This window comes from Pantherophis guttatus, chromosome 2, assembly GCF_059756535.1.
Source record: "Pantherophis guttatus breed Tessera chromosome 2, ASM5975653v1, whole genome shotgun sequence".
Taxonomy (NCBI): Eukaryota; Metazoa; Chordata; class Lepidosauria; order Squamata; family Colubridae; genus Pantherophis; species Pantherophis guttatus.
In genome coordinates, this window is record NC_142064.1 from 218,504,012 (window position 1) to 218,531,857 (window position 27,846).

Genomic DNA, 27,846 nt, shown 5'->3' on the forward strand with positions numbered 1-27,846 from the left:
TGCAGATTGTTTAAATCTTTAAAAATAAGAAAAAAGTGTATTTCAATGTTAAATATGATTTCTAAAATGTAATAAATATAAGGTTGCTTAAATTGTACTGTTAATACTAAATATGCCATTGATGAACAGTTACAAAATGCATTGAATTGTTTTATGAGAAAAATTTCTAACTTTGAGCTTAATATTTAATACTAAACCCTCTTCTTAAAAGAGAAAAAAAAACAAAAAAGGAAAATATGTTGCTTGGAAAAAATAAGTAACTAAATATTTAATTTCTAACTTCCTTCTTTATACGCCAACTGATTTAGTATTTATAAATATTTAGACCTCTGTTTAGACATTTAGCTTATTGAAAGGGTCAGAACATGAAATATTGTGGTTGAATTGTATATGTGACAGCTATTACTCAGAAAAAAAGGAAAAGCACTCTTGAAGGGGTAGGCTGTAATTTTTTCATGGACTGAGGCTGCCCTCAGAAACCTCTATTTTTCAAGCAAGCAAAAGATTGCTGTGTTACATTATTCTAGCTTGAAGTTGCTTTGTATTTTGGAATGTATTGCAGCATTAATATTTGGATAAAAGGAGATGGGGCAAATCTTTTCCACAAAGAATAAGTGGGCATTTTGCAGCATTTTAAACTTTTCCCTTTAAGTTATAAATCCCTCTGAATTCATCTTGCAGTATTGCTTCCAAACTCAGAGATCCAGGTTTGGTATGGAGCTGATAAGAACTTGATCCCTGAATTTGTGAGATACTTTTACCCTTGCATAGTGGCTTCTTTGCCTACTTGAAAATACAAGTCACCAAGTAATTCAGCCAAATCAAAAAGGACTGGTGTACTGAAAGAGTGTATTTCAGAATACACTCTACATGGCATAGTTGCTGAAAAAGCAAGTTCTCGCATACCCAAAAAATTGGCCTTGACTAAGAAGAGAAAAATATGACTTCTTAAATTTAAACAGAAGGCTACAACTGCCTTGATAAAAGTGCTTACAATAAAATATAAAATTTGAGGCCACAGCGGAAGAAATTGTTTTTTTTTTAATTGTATGGAGAAATTGCATCCCAACAAATATCATACCTTTTTCTGAAATTCAAGTAAGTAAAAAATAGGCTTGCAATGGGCAGATAAAAATTTGAAAAAAACCCTTTTAACTCTGAGGGTTAGCAGAGTTTCTTGTGAAAAAAGGTTGATAACATTTAACATTGCAATATGGAGGGTATATATATATATTTTAAAAAAATAGTTTTTAAATATTTTACAGTTTTAAAACCAAAAACATAATCGAAAAAGACAAAAAACTAAAAAAGAAAAAAAAAGAAAACATACACATACACCAAATGGTTAAATACAAAACATAAATATTATAAATATTATGTAATATTTTACAATTTTCTCCATCGACAATTTACTTTTAAATTCAATCTTCCTAATCATTCTCTTAATCTTGTATAACCATATTGAACACTCTTGTAAACAAAATTGTTATATATAATTACATCCTATTTATTAACATAATCAGTACTTTATCCTTACCAGTATTCAATACTCTTAGATTCCAATTAATCAAATTTCAATTTACATTCTTATTTCTTGTTTTGATTTCTATTTTCTAGCCATATATAGAAACTATTCCACACTTTATAGTAGTCCGAATCATCTCTTCCTTTAATCTCCATTGTCATTTTATCCATTTCAGCACATTCGAGGATCTTTTTAATTACTATTTCTTCAGGGTGTATTGATCTGTTTCCACATTTGCGCCAGAGTAATTCTGGCCACCGTTAGTATATGCAATGTTATGTAGTACAAACTTTTCTCCATTTTCTTATCAATCATTCCTAGAAGAAACAACTCCAGTTTGAAATCAATATTTTGGAGTGTAATCTCTTTTAATCACCTTCTGATTTTATACCAAATTTTTTTAACACCGGGGCACATCCACCACATGTAGTAGTATGTTCCTAATTTACGGCCACATCTCCAATGTTTAGGTGATATATTGGGGTACATTTCTGCCAATCTCGCTGGTGCTAAATGCCATCTATAAAACATTTTATAGCTGTTTTCTTTGTATGTTACTGCCATAGTCAATTTATATTTTCCCCCCCACAATTTCCCCATTTTTCCAATTCTATAGTGTGTCCAAAATTCCTAGCCCAACTTATCATAGTTTCTTTCACTGTTTCTTCTTCCAATTTATATCTTAATAGGTAATTATAAATATTTGTAAACATTTTTCTCCCGATCCTAATAATATTTTATCTAGTTCCAATTGTTTCTTGTTTATGCCAAATTGTTCCTTATCTTTTTTAAATCTAGTTTTGATTTGTAAATATGGCCAGATTTATTCCTTGTTTTTTCAGGTCTTGTACTGATTTTAAGTCACCTTTTGTGTCTAATAATTCTATATATCTTACCATTTTGTCTAAATCTGTGGTATTTGGATGTATCATTGCTTCCATTGTAGACAACCAAATTGAGACCTTCATATAGTGCTTCTTTTTAATCTTTTCCCAAACTTTCAGTAGGGCATCTCTTAACATGTGTCTTTGAAAATAGGTATGTGATTTATTTGTCCCATCCCAGAGAAAGCCATGCCAACCAAGTTAGAGGTCATGGACTTCCATTGTTAGTATTCATTTATTTTTGAGTTGTATCCTAGGGATGCCGCTTGGTAGTAAAGTTCCCATTCTGGTAAACCGAAACCTCCTTTTTTCCTGCTATCTTGCAGTAATTTGAATTTGATATGCATTTTTTTCCCTGACCATATAAATTTTGATTTAATTGTTCAAAAAAAAATTTCTCTAATTTTATTGGTACCGTTTGAAATAGATAAAGTAACTTGGGTAATATGTTCATTTTGATTGTTGAAATTCTGTCAATTAATGATATTGGTAATTTAGTCCAACTGTCCAGATATTTTTGTATTTTAATAGAAGTGTATCATAATTATCCCTCTTTATCGTGGTACATTTTTCCGATAGCCAAATTCCTAAATATTTAATTTTCTTTGCTCTCGAGATTCCCAGCTTCTCCTCTAGTTCTTCGTTCTGTCTGTTGGTTAAATTCTTAGTCAATATTTTAGTTTTGTCTTTATTCATTTTAAATCCTGCTACCATGCCAAATTGGTTTATATCTTGTAATAAAGTAGGTCCATATTCTAAAGGTTCCTCAATAATGAATGCCAAATCATCTGCGAATGCTTGGACCTTATTTTCTTGTGATTTAATTTTTAATCCCTTTATTTCCGAATTGTGTCTAATTTGTGACATTAATGTCTCCACAGAAAGAATGAATAACAGAGGTGACAGGGGGCAACCTCGTCTTACTCCTTTAGCTATCTCAAAACTTTCTGTTTGTTCCCCATTTATTATTATTTTTGCCCTCTGTGTAGTGTATATGGCTCTAATCATTTCTGTAAATTTTTCTCCAAAATTCATTTTTATTAATTGGTTTATCATAAAGTCCCAATTTCAGTTGTCAAAAGCTTTTTGCGGATCCAAAAATATCATAGCTACCTGTTTTTGAGGGTATATTATTATATTATGCGAGAAGAAATCACACCTTCATGGGAGTGAAAGAGGCAGTCAGGGGAGCATTACAAAGGTTGGCCACACAAGTAGCATGATCAGGAACATTGTGGAAGATCTAACAAAGGATCAGTTCTCAGACATTGTTACTTGACTAATTTGTTTCCATGAACAGCTGAAAGAAAGAAGCAAAACAAGATGGTTTTCTAGACCATCACCTATAGGGTTTTTTTTTTCCCCATCATCCATGACTGAAGATGTCTTGTTAAAAAAATGAAAGGGAATGCAATTTTGAGTGGACGAAAGGCAGAAAAAAGTATGAATCAATGCCCAGAGTCACTTAGGTGAGATGAACTGTGTAAAAATTTAACAAATGAAATAAATACATTCTTCCGATTCCTCACCACCCTTTATGGGAGCTGTAGTAATACTGTAATAAAAGTTATTTGAAAAAGTTGCACCTTTGCACTCAAAAAAGATACCAATAGATGAGAAGAAGCAGAATTCAGAATCCGAATAGAGCTGGAAGGGACCTTGGAGGTCTTCTAGTCCAGCCCCTTGCTCAAGCAGGAGGTCCTATACCATTTCAGTCAAACGGCTGTCCAGTCTCTTCTTGAAAACCTCCAGTGATAAAGGGTCCACAACTTCGGAAGGCAAGCTGTTTCACTGATTAATTGTCCTCACTGTTAAGAAGTTTCTCCTCAATTCCGGGTTGCTTCTCTCCTTGATTAATTTCCATCCATTGTTTCTTGTTCTGCTGCCCTCTGGTGCTTTGGAAAATAAATTGACCCCCTCCTCTTTATGGCAGCCTCTCAAATACTGGAATGCTGCTATCATGTCCGTCCGTCCATCCACCCCCCCTTCTAATTCCGAATATTAACTGGGCTGGTATATCCTATTTCTTCTTAAATCCCCATCCAGAAGGCTACCGGTTAATTCATAAATTCCCATATTGCACTGCATTTAGTGCCCCACAGCCCCAGAGGGGAAAAAAAAAAACCCTAGTGATGCTTACTATTGTGATGTTTACTCTGGTCCCTTGGAGACAGAGGAAAGAGGAAAACCCCCGAGCTTATTGAAAGGTACAGATACAAAGGAAGGCCGTCTCCGTCTTCGGTATTTCCCATAGGGCTCAAGCAGGCATCACTGGCTGGCGAGGAGTGTTAACCTTTGACGTGGGCGAATTCCCACTTTCCTTGCGAGGAAAAGGAGGGAGCGCTCCCGCCCCAATCCCTCCCCGCCAGAGGTCAGTCGTCCGGACAAATTCCTTCAACAGCTGGGCAAAAAAAAAAAAAAAGCCCTTGCCTTTCGTCGCCACAGCAACGCCTCAGTATCCGCAGCCGCGCCGAGCGGTTCCCTTTGCCTCTGGTCAGGAGGGGAAACCCAGCGCTCGCTCCCTTCCCTTCCTCTCGCTCCTCCCCTCTCTCTCTTTCCCGAGTAGGGTCGAAGGCGGTCGTGACAACTGCGCTCCGGTTTAAACACAAGACCTCATAACAAGTGCCTCGTTTTCGCTCCCCCCTGCGCGCCTTCGCCCGTCTCATTTTGCACCGCGCCGCCTCAGCTGCCGCGGCAACATGGGCTCGACCCCAGACAGCCACGAGATGAACGGGCTGACCACGGCAATGGGGAACGGCAATGACAACGCCAACGCCAACGGGGACGCGACGCCTCCAGACGAGGTAAGAGGCTCTCGCTTTCTCTCGGGCGGGCAAGCCAAGAGGACAAAAACCCATTCAGCCGCGACCGGCCAGCTGCTTCTGGGCGGGAGAGCAGGGCGAAGGTGCCCCGCGGGCATGGGGTTCGTCAGCCAGCGCCGCGGAGGCCTGTGTATCCGAAGAGCCTGCTTTCCCTGGCAGGCAAGCGGGTAGAGGTCTCCTCTTGGCGGATGTTTTTTTTCGGGGGGCACCTCCGAAGGAACGAGGGGCTTCTTCCCGGCGCGGAGATTTCCCGTAAATCGCGTCTCGCTTTGGAATGCCTCCAAAGGCGAAGTTGGATCTCTTCAGACAGCGAGGGCGGCTTTCCGGCTGCTCGACTGGGAAAGATTTAATGCGCGGTGGGGGGGGGCCTGCTTGGCAAGAGGCTGCTTGTTTTCCCGTGCATAGATGCCAGTGGGCAGTGTTGTGGAAAGAAAGAAAGAAAAAAACGATGGAAGACTGCAGAACTGGGAAGACTTTCCACCAATTTACAGGAAGAGACAAACAAGTGGCCAGATGACATATGGCTTCAGGGAAGAAAAAGAACCACGATTGGACTGTATTAAACTCACAGATTTAGAATAGATTTTTTTTTAATTGGCCAAGTGTGCTTGGACACCCAAGGAATTTGTTTTGGTGCATAGGCTCTCAGTGTACATAAAATAAAAGATAGAAGTTAGGCTAGGGAGAGATGGACTACTAGAGTGTACCAGCTGGAATCTGATTGGCCCCAAGTGATTTTCCAGGAATCTCTTAAAACGTGGTCCTGTCAAGAGGTTTGGGGATCTCATGGAAATAGGCAGCTGGTGAAATGGCTATAACACATGTAAGACTTTAAATGCACTCTCCCATTGGTTTTGTTTATTTTTGTTTTTATTGGTTTCAAGGCTTTGTTTTTAATTGTTTTCTTTGAAATGTATGAGTCACCTGTGTGAAATGGGCAGCTATCTATATTGGACAAATAAATAAGTGATACACCTTCCTCTATCCATTCTGCAATTTGAGAAAAGGTGATTTAAACTTCAACAGAATTTCATTCTGAGACGGTGTAAGTGTGTTCTAACCCCAAATGCTTCTTAACATGTAGAGAATTTAGTTCTTCATTTCCTTTATTCTGGAAGAAAATAGTTTTATAAATACCTTGATTGACTGTTCAGGCAAAGTATTTTTTGTAACACATGGATGTGTTATGCAAGAAAGGGCCACAGTCACTCGTGCTTCTATCTTTTTTGATTTTAACAAAATCATCCCGAATTAAGGGGTTACAGGGTAAAAAAAGAAAAGAATGTATCTGCCTTCTGTGAAACTGCTTTAGAACTCCTTCAGCAGTTTTATAGAAATCACATGGTTGAACTGAACTGGGTATCCTTTATGCTGGGGCTTACCATGGCACCACCCTGTCATCTGTATTCAAAGTCAGGACTGAAAATGGGTGGGGGAAAGAAGAGCACTAAATGTCATGTCTATAAATATTGCCTTAGCTAGTCAGTCTTTGGGAACATTACCAACTTTTTATCACTTATCACATCAGTATGTCAAAAGGAAATTAGGGATACAAACTTAGTGAAGTAAAATCCTTTAAACTTGCCACCAACCTCACAAAAACCAGACAGGATTTTCTCTCATTTGCTTTTCAGTTTGGAGATGGAAAGGAATCCCATCCAAGCTTCAGTAGGAAAGGTGTGAGAAGGGAAGAAGATATGCGCTCCCCAGTGTAATTCTTTCAGAAACATCAAGAATGTATGTGGGTTGGAGAATTAATTTACACACATGTGGCAATGTCTCTAAGTAGAGAATGCAATCCAGTTTCTACAAAGAAACTGGCAACAGGTTCCCTCTAGACCAGTGATGGCTAACCTTTTTGCTGTTGCGTGCCAAGGGGGGGAGCGGGGGTGGTGGTGTCGCGCACATGCGTGCCCCCACCCAGAATTCAATGTGCCCCCTTGTGCATGCGCACGTGACCCCCACCCCCGTGCTCCCTCCGCTTTTGGCACACGATGGAACAGTGGGCCTGGCAGGCCCATTTTTTGCCCTCTCCAGGCTCCAGAGGCTTTCCTGGAGCCTGGGGAGGGCAAAAACGGCCTTCCCCAACCCCCTGGAGGCCCTCCAGAGGCCAGAAATGGCCCGTTTCCCAACTTCCAGTGGGCCCAGAAGGCCCGAAAATCAGCTGGCCAGTGCACACGTGTGCACTGGAGCTGAGCTAGGGCAACGCTCGCGTGCCCACAGATATGTCTCCACGTGCCACCTGAGGCATGCATACCATAGGTTTGCCATCACAGCTCTAGACATTTTGAGATAATTCCCTTCTGTATGGTTATGGTCTTTGGGGATAATAAATTGTAGCAGGGCCTTTTTTTTTTTTTTAATTTGATTTATATGCCGCCCTTCTCCGGAGACTCAGGGCAGCTTACAATGCGTTAAGCAATAGCCTTCATACTTTTGTATACTTTATACAAAGTCAGCTTATTGCCCCCACAATCTGGATCCTCATTTCACCTACCTTAGAAAGGATGGAAGGCTGAGTCAACCTTGAGCCTGGTGAGATTCGAACTTACAGTAATTGCAGACAGCTGGTGTTAATCACAATGCTTTTAGTCTGCTGAGCCACCAGGCTCCTTTTCTGGATTCTAAATCATTACTGCCCCTACATTAAAAGGATGGCCTTCAGAAAGCATGTTTCTAGATAGACTTTTCTTTTTTTCAGAAATAACATGAATCCCCTAGTAAGGGGAGATCAGAAATTCTTTGCTATTAACTCTTGTTGCTTTGTAGTCATTGTACTTTAGGAGGAGAGCCATGTGTGACAGACAGGTGGGTTATGTGACCACCATTTGCCATCTTCTCAGCTGGTTTTTAACAAGCAAAGTCAACGGAGAAAGCCAGATTTACTTAATGACCACCTGATTCACTTAACAATTACAGTGATTTGCTTAACAACTTAAAAATGACCTTAAAAGGTCATAAAATCAGAGATAACTCACATAACAACTGCCTTGCTTGCAACAGAAATTCTGGTTCCAATTGTCATAAGTTGAGGACTACCTGTAGGTTGACATGTTTTTGAAGTCATCAGGAGTCAAGTTTGACTTGATAAGACTTTACTAAAACATCAGTTGTATTGAATATTGTAGAGATATTGAAAATACATCTTTGTCTTATAGCATGTCAGAATTTAAATGGTTACAAAACAAGAGTATAAGTCAGGAATATGTGAAATCAAATGGATGTTACCTTGCAAGAAAAAAAATATTTGAATTGAATAATAGTTACAAGGATTCTCCAAAAGGGTCTTCATGTCTATCATCTCTGAAGCAAATTCCTATTTCAGAAAAATATTACTTATTTCTTATATTCAGTCATTCACTCTATTTAGCTTGTCTCACACACGAAATATCAAACTCAAGCTGAGAGGTTATAGGTTATATTTCTTTAAACATCTTATTTACATCCTCATAGGTTAATTTATTCCCTATTTGCTACCAAAGAGGAAATAATTTCTTAGAGCTTGTCAAGAGATAGGACATGCCAGATGTGTGTGTTTGAGCATTTGACAAAACTATGACATCTGTAAAAGTTTATGTACTGCTTTTTAAATAACTGTCTACTTCTTAGTTGGATGATTTTGAATCTCAGTGAATTATGCCAGCCAGAAGTGAAATTAGAAAATGCACGTGTCATAGCATTAAGCCTATGAATCAGATTCTTGTTTACTTTCTCCGCTTATCCAGCTGTTATTTCATGTTCAGGCATATTGTTCAGTGATATTGTAATAATTGACAAGCCATTACAAGATTCTACAGAATTTTTGTAATATCTCTCAAGATAATTTCATTATTGGGACTGATGTCTCCTAATATCTTGATTGACAAGCCAGTCTTTCTAATATTGGAAAATTTAATTTCATATACATATAGATCTAAGTACATTTTTTCAGTTTTTCACTGTAATTTGATGTCATAAAAGTTAAATAGTTAGTTTTTCCTCCTTTTTCTCCCCATTTATTCTCCTTTCCAATTGTCAGTGTTTCCCTTTGCCTGTTCAGACATCTGATAATCCTATCTAAAGGATTTCTTCATTGTAATAAGTTTAACAACTGGAAACAGTCTCAGTGAGGTGGATTCTTCATGGAATATATATTGTCATATAATTGCGGAACTGTCCTATTTCCGGATAAAATGACTTAGTCCAGGCATGAAAATTGTGTCACAGGGGAAAAAAATCATACAATGATGATGCTTTATCTGTGATGGAATGAATAATCCATTTTGTGAAGCCTACTTTCAACTTCCTTTTTGTGATGAAGGAATTGTGTAAAAAATTGCCGATTTGGCGTTTTGTAGTTGAGGAGCTGGGATGTCCTCGTGTCTTATAAAGCATATTCTGCAGAGAGAAAACATTAAAAGACATTTTTTGCAGAACAGAATTTGATTAAACATTTAATGGCTTTTTATGTAAATGAAAATGTCTGCCTCAAATTTAGGTGTGCTATTGATAGTGCTAATTCCTAACAACAGCCCTTACTTGCTATCATAGCATGTTAAAATATCTAAGTGAAAAGTAGATATAAATGGACTTAAATCCTGAGAAGCAGTTCATTGTGGTAATTAAACAATCGAGAATTCCCATTTAAATTACATTAGTGTACTTAAAGGTGTTTTCATTTAATTTGTCTAATGTATTCCTTTGAGATAAGAACAAAAAAGGAAATAAAGAAGGAAATAAAATATATACACGCCTAAATTCTACAAGATTGTTTACAATGGATGCTTTGTCTTCTGAAACAAGCCAAAGGTCCCATTGAAAATAGACATAAAGCCATTTCACAGATTGTACTAAGGCAGAATTGATGGAGCCAATAGATGTGATCCTTTGGGAGGAAGATTGGTGATGGTAGGTTGAGTCTTGGAGAGACTTAAAGCTTCAATTTCACCCATTAAAAGCCTATTTTCAGTGTTGCCCTCAATATGGCAGACAAACTTACTAGAATTTTCAAGTCAGTGTTACATAGTATTATAGTAGGGTGAATCCAAAGAAAGTGCTTGGTGGAATATATGAATCCTCTTTAAATGACATTGCTTTGAGTTAAACAAAGTTTCTTTCATAAAAGACCAATATTTCATTTTATGGCTCTTATTCAGTGACATCCAGTCACTTTCATCTTAACATACAAAGTTACTATTCATACAGGCTAGACCTGAGTTGTTGCATAGACCTGTAGTCTAGAGAAAAAAGCATGAAATGATGCTTTTAATATTAAAAGGTCAGTATTTACATTAGCAATAGGCTAAATGATGAAATCTCCCACTGTGGTTTAACACTTAAGCTCCACCTAACCTAAAATATTAAATAAACAAATCCTTTTCTCACTGTTGCTCTTTTCTACACCTAATGGATTTTCTGACAAATATATTGAAAAAATATTAGATGGAATTTTTTTCTGAAATGCTGCAAAGTTGTGGAAGTTGGGAGAATAACTCCCCTGAAGCAATATCCTGTGAAATTCTAAATATGTGTCTTAAATAGGGAAACTATTTTTTGCATAAGTTCTAAAATCTTATCTTGATTGCAAAAGCAGTCTTGTGAATACATACACATATTTTTGGTGCATAATTCCAATAATTGCATTCATTGCATTAAATTTTGAATGCTAAAATGGTAATTTTCTGAGTTCAACATGATTTTAATTCTGATCTCATTAAAATCATGTTTGATGGAAACAAGCCTGATACCAATTAGAACCGTGTCCTCTCACAACAGACTTTATCATAATGACACTTTTAGGAGTAAAATATGGCAAATGCGGTAAATAACAATAGGCATACTTTGAAGGGCAATAAAATAGTTATATAAAGTTACTGTTTCAAAAATGTTGCTAGTGAACAAGCTGTAAAATCCCCCAAAGTGAAAGTGAATTTAACAGAATAATAGAATGACAGAGTTGGGAGGTCTTTGAGTCCAAGCCCTTGCTCATGATTCAGGATTTTATTGGGAATGTTAACAGAGAATGCCAAATTGTAGTGCAGAAAAATGCATTGGAGGAAAAGGGAGAATCCAGTCATGATATACTCTCATTTCATTGAAAAGATCTCTACATCTTTTCTTGCTGCCTCATTAGGTGTATAAAAACCAGAGCTGTGCAAAGATCTGGATTCAAAAGGCTAAATGTGATTTAGAATGCATATGGGGGCGCACATATCAACTTTGGGAACTTGTTAAAGCAGATTTGTCTTTTTCTGTGCTAACAAGGTTGTTATGCACAACTGCCAGGAAATCCTGGAAAAATATACCGGTATGTTGCAGTTTGCTCTTCAAATCTGGTTCTCTGAAAAGTTTTACTCAATACAGAATAAAATATATTCTGTATTGAGTAAATTGTAAGGGACTTTGGAGGTTCTCTAATTCAACCCCCTGTGGATGTTTTAATAATTAAAAGGGATATACAAATAACAAACCGAGAGAATGTCCTGAATAATTCTATATTCTAATCATCCTATATTGGGGGCTTGTTAAAGCTTTGAAAAAGTTCATGAGAAAGGACAAACAAAAAATAAAAACAAATCAAATTCTAGGGCATTTGTAGGGACTAAAAATCAAAATTGTTGAAAGAAAAAGAAGGCAATATAAACTTGGTTTATTTGACCAAGATTAAAATAGATATGTTCTTATTTCTGGTAACCGTTAATGGACTTTTGTCATCAAGACTGAAATAATGAGGCTTCATGAATTTGTTTATAGATAAGAGATGGGTTATGGAAAGAAAATGTCATTTATTTTAAGAAAAGGTGATAAATTACTAAAATTGTTTATACTTATTTTGATGAAGGAGAAAGTTATTGCTGTGTGTGTATATACATATACATATACATATACATATACATATACATATACATATACATATACATATACATATACATATACATATACATATACATATACATATACATATATATATCTTCTTTTACTATATTTTTCTTTTTCAAAAAAGCAACTGGATTCTGTTTTCCTTGAAGATGTTTCGCTTCTCACTCCAAGAAGCTTCTTCAGTTCAACGTCTTCAAAGAAAGCAAAGAAAGTCCAGTTGCCTTTTGAAAAGGCACCTTTGAGACAACCATGACCTGGATGGCTGCGAAACTTCATAGATATTTTTCTTTCTACTTTTTCCTTTTCTGTGCCTTCTTTTTCTTTTCTTCTTTTTTTATTGTTGCAATTGACTTTTTAAAAATAAAATTACTATTAAAAAGACAATATTCTAAGCATTTGTAGAGTGCCAAGTCATTATGTAACAACAGGTCACTTTGAAAAGAAAAATGCCAAAAGAAATGAAAATGAAAAAAAGAAAAATAATATAATTTTCTTGAGTGCAGAGCACAGGCTTAACTCAGCTTCAGTGAGTGCCAACAGTCTTCGGCCATCCCCTGAAGGTCCAAGAGTTCTGCATAGCAGCCTGCACATTTACCTTAATGGCCACAACAGGGAGAGCCAGGATTGTGGTCATTAAGTGAAACAGTCATGTGGGTGCCTTGCTTAATGATCCCAATGATTTATGGGTATATTTCTGGGCTCAGTTGTGGCTGGAAGTCAAGGTCTATCTCTATCTGCCACCATTTGTTCTGTAGCACAATTGCACACACTGTTAACACCTTACTCTTGCATGTTTTATTCATAGTGCTATTTGGTGCAAGTATACTTTGCTCTTGGATTAATTGTTTATTTTCATAGGTCTTATCAGTTATAAAAGAGCAGAAACAAGATGCCTGACAAAAGGATATTACAACATGCCTGTTTCCTCTATTTGATTGTGTGGGAAAAGAACAGAATTAATATGGGGATTTTTTTTCACTCATTAATATTGCTGACATTTCAATTATTTTAGTACTTTTTATACCATGTAACTCTCGAGCAGATTTACTGCCGATGTGGAGCAATTTGTAGCTTACATGGAAAATAAATATGGAAGAAAGTATCAAATGGGGGAGAGGTCATTTCAGCAGCTAGCTATCCTCAAAACACTACCACAGAAACATTAACTGGGCATCCAATATTTTTTCTTTTCTTTTCTGATGCTATTTAAATATTTGATTTGATGCTCTTGTCTTTGCTGAAAAAGCAAAGGTTTTTTTTCAAATTCAACTGGACTTTCTGGTTTTTCTTTGAAGACGTTTTGCTTCTCATCCAAGAAGCTTCTTCAGCTCTGACAGGAAGAAGTTTCTTGGATGAGAAGTGAAACGTCTTCAGGAAAAAAAAAAACCAGAAAGTCCAGTTGCCTTTTGAAAAAGCACCTTTGGAACAACCATGACCTGGATAACTGAGAATCTCCATAGACATTTGATGCTCTTGGGTAACTTCTTTATCTTAGTAAAATGATTTCATTTAGTAAAATCTGTAAAAATTCTACTGAAATTGATGTAAGTGAGGAAACTTGGAAACATGTTTGTCTCCGTAGAAAGTGCTTTCTGGCCTGACTTTTGTGTGTTTAGTAGTATGCTATTTCTAAGTGCTTGATGTTTACTGGCTAAGCCATGATCTCAAGAGAATGATCAGAAATATATTCTGATTTTATAAAAAACAAACAAACCCAAAAGTGTTTAGAAAAGAAGTATATTTCCCCCCAGTAATGGGATAGTTAAAACTTTTATAAAATAGAGAAAAAGAAAAAAAATGCTAAAGCATGGACATTTAAGCTGTTTCCTGTCATTTCCCAAACATAGGTCATGTTTAGACTTAGTTATATTCCTGCTGTGAATGCTATATGTTTTTTCTCCTCTCTCCTTTCATTTTAATATATTTGTAATGAAGTGTTTTAAGACAGCAGTCCCCAACCTTTCTGGCTCCAGAGACTGGGGAGGAGGGGATGGTTGCTGGTCTGCAATCTAGCTCCTGTGCATGCACAAATGAAGTGTCACACATTCGCCTACTGCTTACGTGGCCCAGTTCTAAACAGGCTGAGGACTGGGTGGACCGGGGATTGGGGACAGGGGTGAAATCCAGCAGGTTCTGACAGGTTCTGGAGAACCGGTAGCAGAAATTTTGAATAGTTCGGAAAACTGGCAAATACCATATTTGGCTGACCCCAGAATGGGGTTGGAATGCAGATTTTGCAGTATCCTTCCCCTGCCATGCCCATCAAGCCATGCCACACCCATCAAGCCACGCGCACAGAACCGGTAGTAAAAAAAATTGGATTTCACCACTGGTTGGGGACCCTTGTTTTAAGATATTACAATATAATATGCAGTGGCCAATGCTATATCTCCTTAATCTGAACTGTTCCATTTTTGCCTTCAGTCCCTGTGGAAAGTTGTTACAATTTCAAACAAACATGTACCGGTAACTAATTTGAACGAGTTATTAATTTTCCCACCCCTATCATGTTTATACTGCTATCTGAATCCTTGCTGATAAATGTCTTTGAAATGTTTTTTGCCTTTCAGGGTCGAAGACAATGGCTACGGTCAAATAGACAAATTAACATGAACCATTATGCCAATAAGAAGAGTGCAGCCGAAAGCATGTTGGATATTGCTTTGCTCATGGCCAACGCATCCCAGCTGAAAGCTGTGATGGAGCAAGGACCCTCTTTCGGATTCTATGCTCCACTGATCATTCTCATCAGCATCTCACTCGCACTTCAGATTATAGTTGGTGTGCTCCTAATATTCCTTGGTATGTATGGCAACCTAAATCATTGCTTATTTTGTGCCACAGCACAACTGTTTATGGTACTGTTTCCATTTTAATAGCAAAATGTTTTTTAAAAAGTGTTTTATAGCCAACTCCTTTTTTTACACCCTAAGATTTTTTTTAAAAAAACTTTTTATTCAATTTTTTTTAGGTGTGAATATAACTGTGGAGGTTATTAATTTAGCATATGGGAAATCTATACATGCTAGACACAATGCAGTCCTGACAGCCTAGATTGCTAGTTCTACGAAGATTCTCAGTCATCCAGGTCATGGTTGTCCCAAAGATATTTTTTCAAGAGGCAACAGGACTTGTTTCTTCTTTGAAGACATTTTCCTTCTCATCCAAGAAGCTTCTTTAGGATGAGAAATGAAACATCTTCAAAGAAAAACAAGAAAGTCCAGTTTTCTCTTGAGATAGGTTGCTAGCTCATTTCATTTGGCGCTTGTGTGCCTATCCTTGGTGAACCACAAGGGGCAAACTAGTTTTACACCAATTAGTTAATGGCACTTGGCTTGCTAGCTCTTCCAGGCTCCTCTACCAGTCACACCTTGCCTTGTATCATGATGCTTTGTGTCTGGCCAGGGCCAGCTTCCACTCTCTGCACACATGAACGCAGTTAGGTTTTCCCTCCCACCACTCTGGAGGTGAAGTGTAGGGACATGGTCTCTCACCTCATCAGTGCATTTCACATTGTTCCATTCTTAATTCCCAAAGAGCTAAAAGGAAGAGTGTCATGCCTACCCCATGAGTTTGAATCCTTTACTGCCGGACAATCAGATGGCTATCAAGGGAAGATCTATACAGATGCATCAGGTTCACTTTTATAGATGGTCATCATGTAGGCATCCAGGGATGGAGGCAGAACCATTGACCAGACTTGCCTAGGAATTTGCTTTTGGGGACAGAAAATCTAGTTATTAATAAGAGCAAAGTTGGCAATGAATACTGCCTTGTCTTTTGAAAATAATATCATTTATATGACTGCCCCATCTCGCAGATGTGAATCTGGGAGGCCAACAACACATTAAAAATCATGCAAAGAGTAATATCAAACATTAAAAAAAACAACACCCTACAGTGGTTACCAAGAACAAACCCAACAAGTATGCTACAATATTATAAGATCTTGTCTCATAGGCCATCCAACCTGCTGTTCCCAATGTCTTGAAGCTAATCCAGGTCTTCAGCAATTTGCCAAAGGCTGGTAGGATCTTGATCACGCTAATCTCTAGGATATGGTAATCCTTTTCAAAAGAATAACACATTTGAAAGTTGTAGTGTACTGCTTATTTCTAGTATATAAGAGGAGAAATGAGTAGATTCTTACATAAAGAAGTATGTATAGTCATAATTATGTAATTCTGTGAAATCATTTTGTGTGAGTAATCGTCCAATAGTAGTACATAAGTACATAAAGGCCTTGTGTCAAAGATTTTTTAGCATCATAGACAATGAATTTCATAATCTTTAATTTTCAGGAAAATAATACAACATTTCTCATGGGAGAGAAAAGATCTCCCAATATTTTCTCAGATTTCTTGTAGGATTTCTCATCCCCATTTTCAGAGTTCAGTATGCATGAGTGATATTTTTACTTCATTTATACACTTTCCCATATGATGGAATTATTAATTAAAAATAATAACTAGTCCTTCCTGGTATAAGAGGGAGAGCCAGAAACAGTAACCATCATTTCAGAAACTTAAAAGGCTCATGACAGCTATAGGGACTACATCAAGAATATAAGTTTTTCCTTCCAAGTCAGTGTTAATAGTTTGAATAGCAATAACAATAGCACCTAGGCTTATATACCTCTCCCTAGTATTTTATAGCACTTTCTGAGCAGTTTACAATGTCAGCATATTGCCCCTAACAATTTGGATTTTACTGACCTCAGAAGAATGGAAAGCTGAGTCAACCTCAAGCCTGTCAGGATCGAACTCCAGACCATGGGCAGAGTTAGTTTGCAATACTGAATTCTAACCACTGTACCATCAAGACTTGAATGGAAGAGAATTATTCCTTGCCAGGCCAACCCAGATGAGATGCTGTTTTAGAGCTATTGCTAAGGAATATTCACAGCTTCTCTTGACCCATACCTCAACACAGCTCTTTCTATCCTCCAATATTAGAGATAATTAGTCTTGGGGCATTCTGTGCCAGGTGGGAAGAGAACCCCAGTACAGAACTCTCTATTCAAGGGTAAACATTTTTCTGTGTTTGGTTCTCTAGGTGGTCACTCTGAGACTGGAATTGTAATATAATCATCAGCTCTATGGGATTGCAGGCTAAAACATAACCTGTTTTTTTCAGGGATCATAGATTATCATTCATTTGCTCTGGGAAATTATACATTTGGTAGAAGATTATAGATATTTACTTTTGTGTCCAAGAAGTAATTTTTAGCTCAGGAATTGCATAGAAACCTAAGAATAACATTTTTAACACAATGTATAAACTGAATTATACTTGTCTTCTACCAGAAGATTTTAAGTACACTGTCATTTTCTACATACATATATAGTTTTCTTTGTGGGTATATATTAAATAGTATTGTATTAGGAAATGAAACATAGTCATCCAGCGCTGGAAGCAGGCAGTAATAAAGATATAGTTTATATGCCAACAGTTTGTAGTGAAATAACTCAAGAGCATGTGCAAAATATCTTGCTGAATCGGTCTAAAGGCCTTTCAGATTCAGCAATCTTGTCCCATATGAGATCACCAGATACTAATGGGAAACCTCAAGAAGAGCATAAAGGTGATTGTCCTCTCCAAGTCATATTTTTCAGGATTGGTATAAACTATGTGTCTTATATTGAAGGAAATTTAGACATCAGTTACTAGAAGATTTATTTTTTTCATTAATTCCACATATATTTTCATAAAACATATATTTTCTCTTTCACTGACTTTTTTCGACCTTGCGTCCCAACAGGATCAAATTGCAGGCCGTGGGCAGAGTTAGCCTGCAATACTGTACTTATACTGCAATACTTGTGCCACCAGAGTAGATGGTGAAACTGCTGTTAAAATAAAATAAAAGATCAGGAACACTTCAAAAGTTGATGTTATATTGGCCAGTTGCCTAATAAATAAAGGGATATATTTCTACTCTGTTATAGAAAATAGCCTTGTTATGCATTTATGATGAAAGAACATCAATATAATATTTCAGTTGTTTTAGGACTCTTTAGAAGGAATATTTGAAATCTCATGATTTGAATGGTTTCTGATTCTCAGTGTATCTAGTACCTCATCTCAGTTGTCCTTTCTTAACCCTTTAGGCATTGCCTTTTCAGCATAAATGAGTTTGTGTTATTCTGACTCTGAGTGACCTCAATGTATCTTTGAAAGAAAGATCTCTGGTCTTATTCTTTCAACTTCTTTTTTTGCTAACCTTCTCTTTATTTAAACATTTCATTTTCAGAATGAAATGTGACTGTTTTAAACTTTGCAGATAACTTCATAGATCAAATAGCACTGTGAATAGTTTCCAGTTGGTTGAACAATATTCATATTTTATCTAAAATCTTTTGCACCAATTCAGTTTGAATCTATAGTTGCCTTCCTATCGATCAGTTCTATTACCATTTACATTATGTGAGATGTAAAGTATTTTAAAAGATTACCATTCTGAAGATAATTAAGACTACCCCTCCTTTGCCTGCCTTATAGATTTCATTCTTTGCTATATAATTATCTTCATACTTTTTATCATTATATCCCACTATTTGGATGGTGGTAGTGGTGGTGGTTTTTTTTTTTTTATTGGAAAAGTTTTAAAACAAACACAATTTCCCCACAACCCACCCCCCAACCCCTCCTCCCCCTCCCCGACTTCCCAGAGCAGAACACAAGGTATTTCTATTAACTTTTAACAATAAACTAAATTGCTTAACCAATCATTAAACTAACACCCCCTAAAAAAAAAATTCTTAACCCCCCATAGATAAAATCCTACTTCTTAGACATAAAACTTCTAATATCACTTATATAACGCTTATACAGTTAAAAGAAATCATTCATAAACTATTTGATATTTTTTGGTCTGATACTTATTTTGAATATAATCAATCCATCTTCTCCAGTCCTGTATATACCTTTCTTGTGTATGATCCTTCAAATATGCTGAAATTTTAGCCATTTCAGCTAAATTAGTTACTTTCAATATCCAGTCATCAATAGTAGGCAAAAAATCCTTCTTCCAGTGTTGTGCTATCGGCAATCTTGCTGCTAGGTGGTTGTTGTTGTTGTTGTTATGGTCTAATATTGTCACAGAAGGTGTCTCAGCAGTCATCTAGTCCAATTTCTTGCTTGGTGCATCATCTACAATAATTGTATGTGGAAATATTATCCTCTGGAGGTTTCTAGCTTGTTAGTTCCTGTGCCGCCTTTGATGTAGACAGCGTTAAATTCCCTCATTGTCACAAATCCACCTAGATATGAATACAGTCACCATGGGAATGTTCTCTGTGCCACATATCCACATTTACACATCAAGAAGAGAGTTTTTGGAGGACATGGCTGTTTTAATTCTTACAAGAAGTATTCTTTATTTATACTAATGTATTCTGTGAAACATGAATTTGGAACACTTTATAAATATCCGGAAGAGAAGGGGTTATGTAGGGATGAAACATTGTGCCCTAACAGGCTCTCAATGGTGACAGATTCCTGGTACAAAGGCAGGTTGAGCATGGGAGATTGATACAATTGACAGCAGTAGGAAGAAAATATGAATGATGTTTCTTGCATTGTTTGTTCTGCATTATCATGTTGAGATATACAGTGGTAGATTTTTCTTTTGCTTTTTTTTTCTTGGTTACTTTGTTTAGAAGACACTGGCTTGTCAATAGTCTTGTAAATTGTAGGGTAAAAAGGGGAGGAAGGAAGCTGTCAGAATGGTTTTTTTCTACCAGAATGGTTTTTTTCTGCCTCTTTTGTTCCTCCGTCCACAGTTTCTTCCTTTGATCGTGTTCCAAGTCCATGTTTTGGCAGTTGGATTATATGTTTTCCCCCCCTATTTTCTTCCGCCTTTTAGATTGTAAGGGCTGGGAACCATATATCTCTCTCAGCTTCCCTATTTTACAGACTGAGAGAAAACAGGAGGAGGACAGGAACTGATTTTCTTTGCTGTCTTCATGAGATCAAATGAACTTTAGCCCACTTGAAAATGTCACAGCTTCTTTCCCAGATTAATGTTTAAGGAAAGACACGGGGCAGCACAAACGAAAGATTTGCCATTTGAGTTGAGAATGTGTGGAAAGTTTCCTCTTGGATGCACTATAAATCAGGAGCCTTTGGGTGTGGGTGGGTGTGTCAGAAACATTTAGGATGGCAGCTGTGCCAGTGATATCAAAGACCTGTCCCCTTTTTATGTGCATTGTGACAGATGTAAAAATAAGGGATAGGATATTATCATTAATTTGATTTTTTTTTAAATCCCCCCTAGGTGCCCCTGCTATACATTTTATCTGCAGAAAACCTTATATTAATTGCAAGAGCTTTCTTTTTGAAATGAAAGGGGAAAAGGAATAGTTTAATCTCTACAAAATGAGAGGAATTGCTCTAATAAAAAGCTTAACATTTCCCCATATAGAAGATCAGTTTCAAGTTCAGCTTTATACAACCTATTTGTTATTCCCTCTGAAATCTTAGAACTCGAGTTTGTTCATACAAATACTTGCATTTTAAAAAATCCATGTTTCCATTGCTATGGTGAAATAGCTACATATCAGCTCTAAAACCGGATGAGTCTCTTGATTTGAAAGCCTCTTACTGCAACTGGTTGATATTCCTTTCCAAAGAACTCACCCTGGGAAAATACCTGAATGTGTTAATCTAAACTGCAGTGCTGGCTCCTGGAAAATGCATTGTGTAAGAGTGGTGATTCTCTTACGCTTACGCTTCTGAATTTCATGAAGCTCACTTCCACTTTTTAGTTCTTGTGGTTTCATACAGGAAGAAAGTGTCACAACTAGGATCCACAGGTCGAGGTATGAACAGAATTGGTCCTTTACCCCAAAGTGGCCCTATTTGCAATTGTTATTATATAAAATGCACTTTTGACCCTCAGGGATAGCTGGGAAGTCTGCTGCTTAATGGAACAAAGAAAGGAAATCCCCAGTTTGAGCTAGAACTAGATTAATTATGGGGATTCCCGTCTGCATTTCCTGTAAATGTTATTTTTTAAAATCAAATACACTTTAATAAGTAACCAAATTAAAATGTGGAATATTCATTGAATAGAGGCAGAAATTCTAAACATATTATTATAGCAATAATATTAACAACAAAGTGCGACCCATTATAACAGCATAGCAAACCGTCAAAAGAAGGAAAAAAATAACAACACTCTTCAGAAGGAGGGAAACTGAGACATTGTCCAATGGCTCTGAAAGTCTGCATAATCCTGGGATTTGGGATTCATATCTGAAGTGGGAAAGTTGCTTGGGATGGATGGATGGGTGGGAACTCATCGGTCCTGTTGGCACCTTCTTAAGAAGCTTCACCATTTTCTGGGTTTGCTCCATGGCACCATAGTCCTGGGAAAATACAGTTGAGTAAAGGAGTTGATAATAGTATATTGCTTCCTTGAGTATCCACAAAGAAGTTCATTTCTGAAACCAGAAAATAAGGTTTGGTCCTTTAAAACAAATCAATTTATTTCAGAATTGTCATCAGTATATATGGCCAAAGAATTGAAGATGTTGGCCTTCAGGGTGTGATTGATTTTTCTTTAAGTGTATATTGCATACAGACATCCTGGCATCTTTTCTTTATCCTTTTTTGAATAAGTCTGAGTAGGAAGGAGTGAAAAGAAAGTGTTGGATTAGAGAGCTGCCAAAGTTTTTCCACTCCTGGATAGGAAAATAATGAAGTATACATATATGCAATACTGTTTTTCAGTTGTAGAAAGATATTGTTCTGATTGATAAATGCAGTTCACTTAATGGCGTTTCTTATGACTACTGAATTCAGTGTTTGTTATATTTTATTTCAATCAGCAGGTTGATTGAAATATAATGATTACCATAGTATAACATATACCAAGTATAACTATTACTATGTGGAAATCCACCTTTTTTTTTTAGCTTAAAAAGGATCCTCATCCTCATATAATAATTTTTTGCACATCTTTTTAATTACACAGAAATCTCTTTGGCATGCAATTTTGAAATGTTACTTCCTCACGCTGACCTCTTCATTTCCAAAAGTTAATTTGTGAGAATATAATCTGTTTCACTGTTCTTTCCTTCTAGTTAAATATGACCTTAATAATCCTGCAAAACATGCCAAACTGAACTTTCTCAATAACCTTGCCACTGGACTGGTGTTTATTATAGTAGTTGTCAATATATTTATCACTGCTTTTGGAGTTCAGAAGCCGTCTCCCCCAGTACAGAAGGCATAGAAAGGTAAGCTCCAATTTAGAATAGAGTATCATAAAAGTCTGAAAAAAGTCTGTTTCTTCTTGTAGAGCAGGAGTGTCAAACTCAAAGCCGGCTGAATCCGTCCTGCGGATCTGGCCCATGGGGCCACTCTGGAAACAATGAAGGACCAGCCTGCGGTGCCTCTGCCAGCAAAAATGGAGCTTAGGAGGGCCACATGTGACCTCCCTGAGCTCAGTTTTTGCTGGCAGAGAGCTGCAGGTGGCCATCATGGCCGAAAACGGAGGCTCAACGAGTGATGTTGAGCTAGCCATGCCCCCTGGCCACGCCCCACCTGAGATCAAACACAACCCAAATGTGTCCCTCAATGAAATTGAGTTTGACACCCCTATTGTATAAAGAAACATTTTTATAAATCTACACCATTTCTATGTATTGCAGAGTACAAGGTGTTATAGATGGGTTCAGGAGTAATACTATTTTTTTATTTCATATCTGTGCCCTAGTCACAGTAGAGATTGCATTACTTTCCTTTGAAATGCCTCATGAAGATCAGAAAATTTTCCTTTTCATGTTCAATAAATTCTTTTTCCATTTTTAATTAATTATACTTAATTTAATTGAACATTGTAAAACCGTGGAACAACGACAGTTAGTCAGTATTTCAGAAAGTACATCTTTCTGTTTATGTCTAGCCAAATATTAAGATACACAGAAAAGACTTTTTGGCAAGATTATGGATATTAGATGTCATTTAAGAGAAGTAAAATATAGATTTGAGGTAATGGGTTTTGGGATTGAGGAATATATATGGAATAATGATTGTTAAAATGATAAAGATTTAGAACAGTGTTTATTGTTTAGATTTTGGGTGTAATAGTAGAATGATAAATGTTTAGAATAAGATTTTTTTTAAAAAAGATGTAAATGGATAAATTTTGGAACAAAATTGATTGAGGGAATGTGAATAATTGTAATCATTTTATGCTGGACCAAACCCTTGCTCTAAAACGATGTATTTTATGTTTTATGTTTAAAAAAATAAAAAAAAATTGGGGAAAAAAAAAAGAAAAGACTTTTATGTTCCATGTGAACATAAAAAGAAAACAGGGCCTTCTTGCTTATGGCAGAGTGATTATAGAAGCTATCTCACCAGGACACTGAGTTGGTACTTAACATTGATCTTATTTCAGAAGATTTCCAGGGTTCCTTCCAATTCGGTTTTTCTGTCTCTGCTTTTTAATCTTGATTTTAAATGAGTTTTGATGGATAAGTAGGTAGGTTGATTAACAAATAAACTGGAATCAACTGAAATTGGCTAATTTCCCCAGACCACAACTAACGCAAACTATTGTTTGTTCAATGGTACAGATAACAACAAATCTCAGTTAGTTGAAAATGAATGCATGTATAAAAAGATAAGAAGGAAGTTTATGAATCCAAAGCTTATTCATGCTACCTTTCTAGCATTATACTGAAAATACAGTCAGATTAAAGAATCAGTTGGGAGAAATAGTTTAGTCCACCAAGTGCCACATTGCTCGAGATAGAAAAGGTTTGGAATATGAAAAATAGTAAGCACCAAACTCTCTTATGGACACCGCCATTGTTTTTCATGACATTTTCTCCCTTATGAATACTGATCACTTCAGTTCATTTTTGCTGAAAGATCCAAACTTAATTGCTTAAAGCCATGCATGCCTGTCAAACAGTGATTCTGGGAATTAAGTATGTACAAGGCAACTATGGGACAGCACTATCTCTTCTCTTGTTGTAGATTTATTTTATGTCACCTTCTCTATAGAAATTGGTCTGAATATTCTGTGATGAAATGGGGAAAAGGAATTAAAGGGGCTACTTTAAATGAAAATAAGCAAGCTGCATTCGATCCTTTTAACTGGTTTTTCATTTTTCCTTTTTTCCTGCCAGAGACCAACATTCTTTAAAATTCTGAAGAGAGTTTCTGTATTTTGTGCCAGTTTCACTTGGATGAAGAAACTCAACAAGCATGTCTTTCTTTGAGTTGGATTATTTACCAGAAAGGCCATTATATATACATTCCTAATCTTATAAAAATGATGGGCTGCCATTTGGAGGAAAACTGAATTTTATTTGTAGCATAAGGAGTTGCAACCAAAGATGCTTGCACTGAACTTTCCAGATAAACCTATTAGTATTGCTTCAGGAAAAAAACGCAGTGTAAATCCCGGAGACTTTCTTATGACTATTGAAACTCAGTCCCCGTGCCTTCAGAGAAATGCTGAACCAAGAATGAGAGCATCTATATATGAAAGCATGGAGTTTGCATAGGTAGGGAAAGACCCATGTACATTTCAGCATTAAACAATAATTTTGTCTACAAGACTTTCAAATCACAATGCATTATGTAGATATAAAATCCAAATTGTTCATTATTTATATAATTTCATATGAATAATTATATCTGATAGGGTGCTATGGATAAGAAGAAAGTGAATGCAATCAATGCAGAAAGTGATGGTAATGTTGGGACAAACAAACATTTGTTTTGCAAAGACCACTTCCCTTTAATTGGTCACTGATAGTCATTCCAAGTGTTCCAAAGAGGTGGGTGTCCAACCTTTTTTTCCCCAAGTAGAAATATATATTGTACAATTTTGTATTATTTCATTGATACTGTAGTCTGCTTAGAACAACTGTGATGTGTGAAGCCATGCCTTATGGCTTGTAAACCATGGTTTATGGCTGAGAACATTTTGCAAACCCAGCCAGTTATTTAATAAACTATGGTTAATTCAACTGTAGTCTAGCATGACGCATGACCTTACTGTGTGAACACATCACAACTTTGTATAAACGCATTATAATATAGATCAGGGGTGTCAGATTCAAGGACCGGATCCAGCCCAAGGGGTGCTTAGATTTGGCCCATGATGCCACCCTGGAAAGAGCAAAGGACTGGACTGTGGTGTTGTGCCAGTGAAAACAGAGCTCAGGAAGGCCGTCTGCAGCCCCCCCAAGCTCCGTTTTCGCTGGAAGAGGGTTGCAGGAGGCTATACAGTCAAAAATGGAGCTCGGGAGCCTGTTTTTACTGGCAGAGTGCTTGGGCCACCACAGGTGCCCCCGACACGAGTAACGTCGAGCTGGCCTTGCCCCTCCTGGCCCCCTGAGGTCAAACACAACCCTGATGCGGCTCTCAATGAAATCGACTTTGACACCCCGATATAGTTTTGTTTATTTCTTGCCTCTGGAATTGCTGTTTATTATAGCTTTTGATCAATTGTTTAAGAGAGTTTATCTTTATATAGTACTTAATCAGAACAATTTGCTTGCCTGACTAAAACAGAGCAAAACTCCAAGTTGCATCCAAAATGTAATTTCACACAATTGCTAGGGGTTGTTTGTGTGTGTGTGTGTGTGTACATGTTTGAGTTCCATCTACTTTACCATAAACTAAGGGATGATGTAAGGGAACAATCAAACACATGTGTTGTTGTGTGTGACAGAATAGCAAATTTATTCTCATTTCTTTCCTTCTTCCATATGCTACACCATTTTGAGTATCTTAAGCATCTGCCAACTTTCCATGTTACTCACAAACAGAATACATACAGAGATAATAGAGTCTTTTCACCCTGAGACTTGTGAAGAATATAAAAAGTATCTCTCATTCCTTTTGTGGTCCAGTCGTTCTGAAAGAATCCCAAAATGGTGCTGCACCTTTTTTTTTTTTACTCTTTTTGTGCATAATGTCAGTGAGAAATATCTCTCCGTGCTCATTTTGCCCAGTCACTCTTGATAGTGAGATGGGTGGCATATAAATTTAATGAATAAATAAATTTCACAAGGACCATAATTTCTGCTTTAAAAAGGATTACTTCTCACTGCAAAATCTTGATAGGTCTATCTTTTTTATATTAAGGATGGCTTGTCAACACTTGAATAGAGAAATGCCAAGGTTTTGCCCATTTTTCCTGCTTCAGTGATCAAGACTCATTCTAGAATGCATCTTAGAGTGTATACCTCTTCATGGATCTTGCCAACACAATTCAAAAGCCACAGTGCATTTTTCTCTGGCCTGCACTGCTAACTTTAAAACTGTAAAGTAGAAATAGAAAGGCTCATCCTATGCACAAGATGAGAAGCAAATTTTGATTATATCAAATTTTTCTCATTATCATCCTCTCATCCTCTCATTAGCTTTTTTAAAGTCAATCTACGTAGGAAACAATAATTTTTTAAAAAGTATCTTTAATGAAACCAAGTCAGTAAATCAAACTTTTACAGAATATAATATATTATATTTACTACAATTTTTCCTTTAAAAAATATAGTGAACATTTTTCCTAATTTATCATTTGTGAGCACAAACTGCACTCAATTTTTAGTGACATACAGATCTAATGTTATTAACATGTGTTCTATTTTTTTTTAATTTTGATTCATTAAATATATACATTTTATATAATATATACTGTATATAACACATTATAGACACAGGAGAGAAGCCATTTCCTTTACCATTTCAGATGCTGCATTTTTCTACTAATAAGATTATAATCATAAGATTCTAAAGAGTAAGTTAATTTTTCTAGCAAGAAAATAGAGAACAAAAAGGAGAGAATTTTACTTGGATATCTGTTTTATTCTCAGTGAAAATAATAGGATTTTATTATTAATAAGAAAGATTTTCTTTTGTTCGGATATGAAAATTGATCAAATGTTTGCAGAATGTCGCTTTACAGCTACTGCCTTTATAAGTTGCATGAGTAGGGTTGCTTCTGCATTACAGTCAACTGCAATTTTGTACATTCTTACCAGGAGATGAATTATTGAATTAAGTAGGGCTTGCTTCAGCAAGAGCAGATTTTTTTGTAGATTATATTTTTTAATAAATTATATTAAAATGCAGTATAATCAAATAATGTTCTGCTGTTTTTCATAGTTAATGTGTGATAAAATCAGATTTTTACCTAAACAGTACCATTGGTTCAGGCACTACAAGTGAGGAGTGTTCTAAAATAGAATATCAATTCATGTCACAGATTTTTGCAAAACATTTTTACAGCATAATGATTTGTTTGCTTGATGTCAGTAATGAGGTAAACTAGGGACAGCTGTGAGGGTGGGGCTGGGGGTAAAAAAAAATGAAGAAAGAAAGGTATCCATGACTATGCAATCTAAGCCCTGTCATTGAAACTGATAAATCTAAATTAACTGGTCTCAATCTGGCATCTTGTGCATGGTTTGGATTACAGCACATCGTAAATATTAATAAAATATAAATATAAAAAAATGTACTACAGACACAACTTGTCATGATTCTGATTTTCCTATTCACAGCAGAAACCTGTATTTAGATTGTAACTGCATTACACTGTTTTCATTTTCTTTTTCTTTTCATTGCTGGTCAATAAAGAGTTTTGATAACAGTGCACAGTGTTTTTTATTTAGGCACCATTGAATATGATTCATTTGAAGCCTTTAAAACAAAACCTGGTTTGTATAATAAGGATAACATCAGCTGTGCATCTTAGCTGTATTAGTTTTAGTGGTATACG

At 36.4% G+C, this 27,846-nt stretch overlaps 1 protein-coding gene across 1 annotated transcript; it reads left to right on the forward strand.

Moving 5' to 3' along the window:
• The first annotated feature begins 4,601 nt into the window (after window positions 1-4,601).
• Window positions 4,602-27,720, forward strand: NINJ1 (ninjurin 1). The gene is made up of 4 exons (XM_034437410.3): window positions 4,602-5,213; window positions 14,660-14,891; window positions 22,178-22,333; window positions 24,236-27,720. The coding sequence occupies exons 1-3, from the start codon at window positions 5,109-5,111 to the stop codon at window positions 22,327-22,329; spliced, it is 489 nt and encodes a 162-aa protein (XP_034293301.1). The 5' UTR covers window positions 4,602-5,108; the 3' UTR covers window positions 22,330-22,333; window positions 24,236-27,720.
• Window positions 27,721-27,846: the final 126 nt, after the last annotated feature.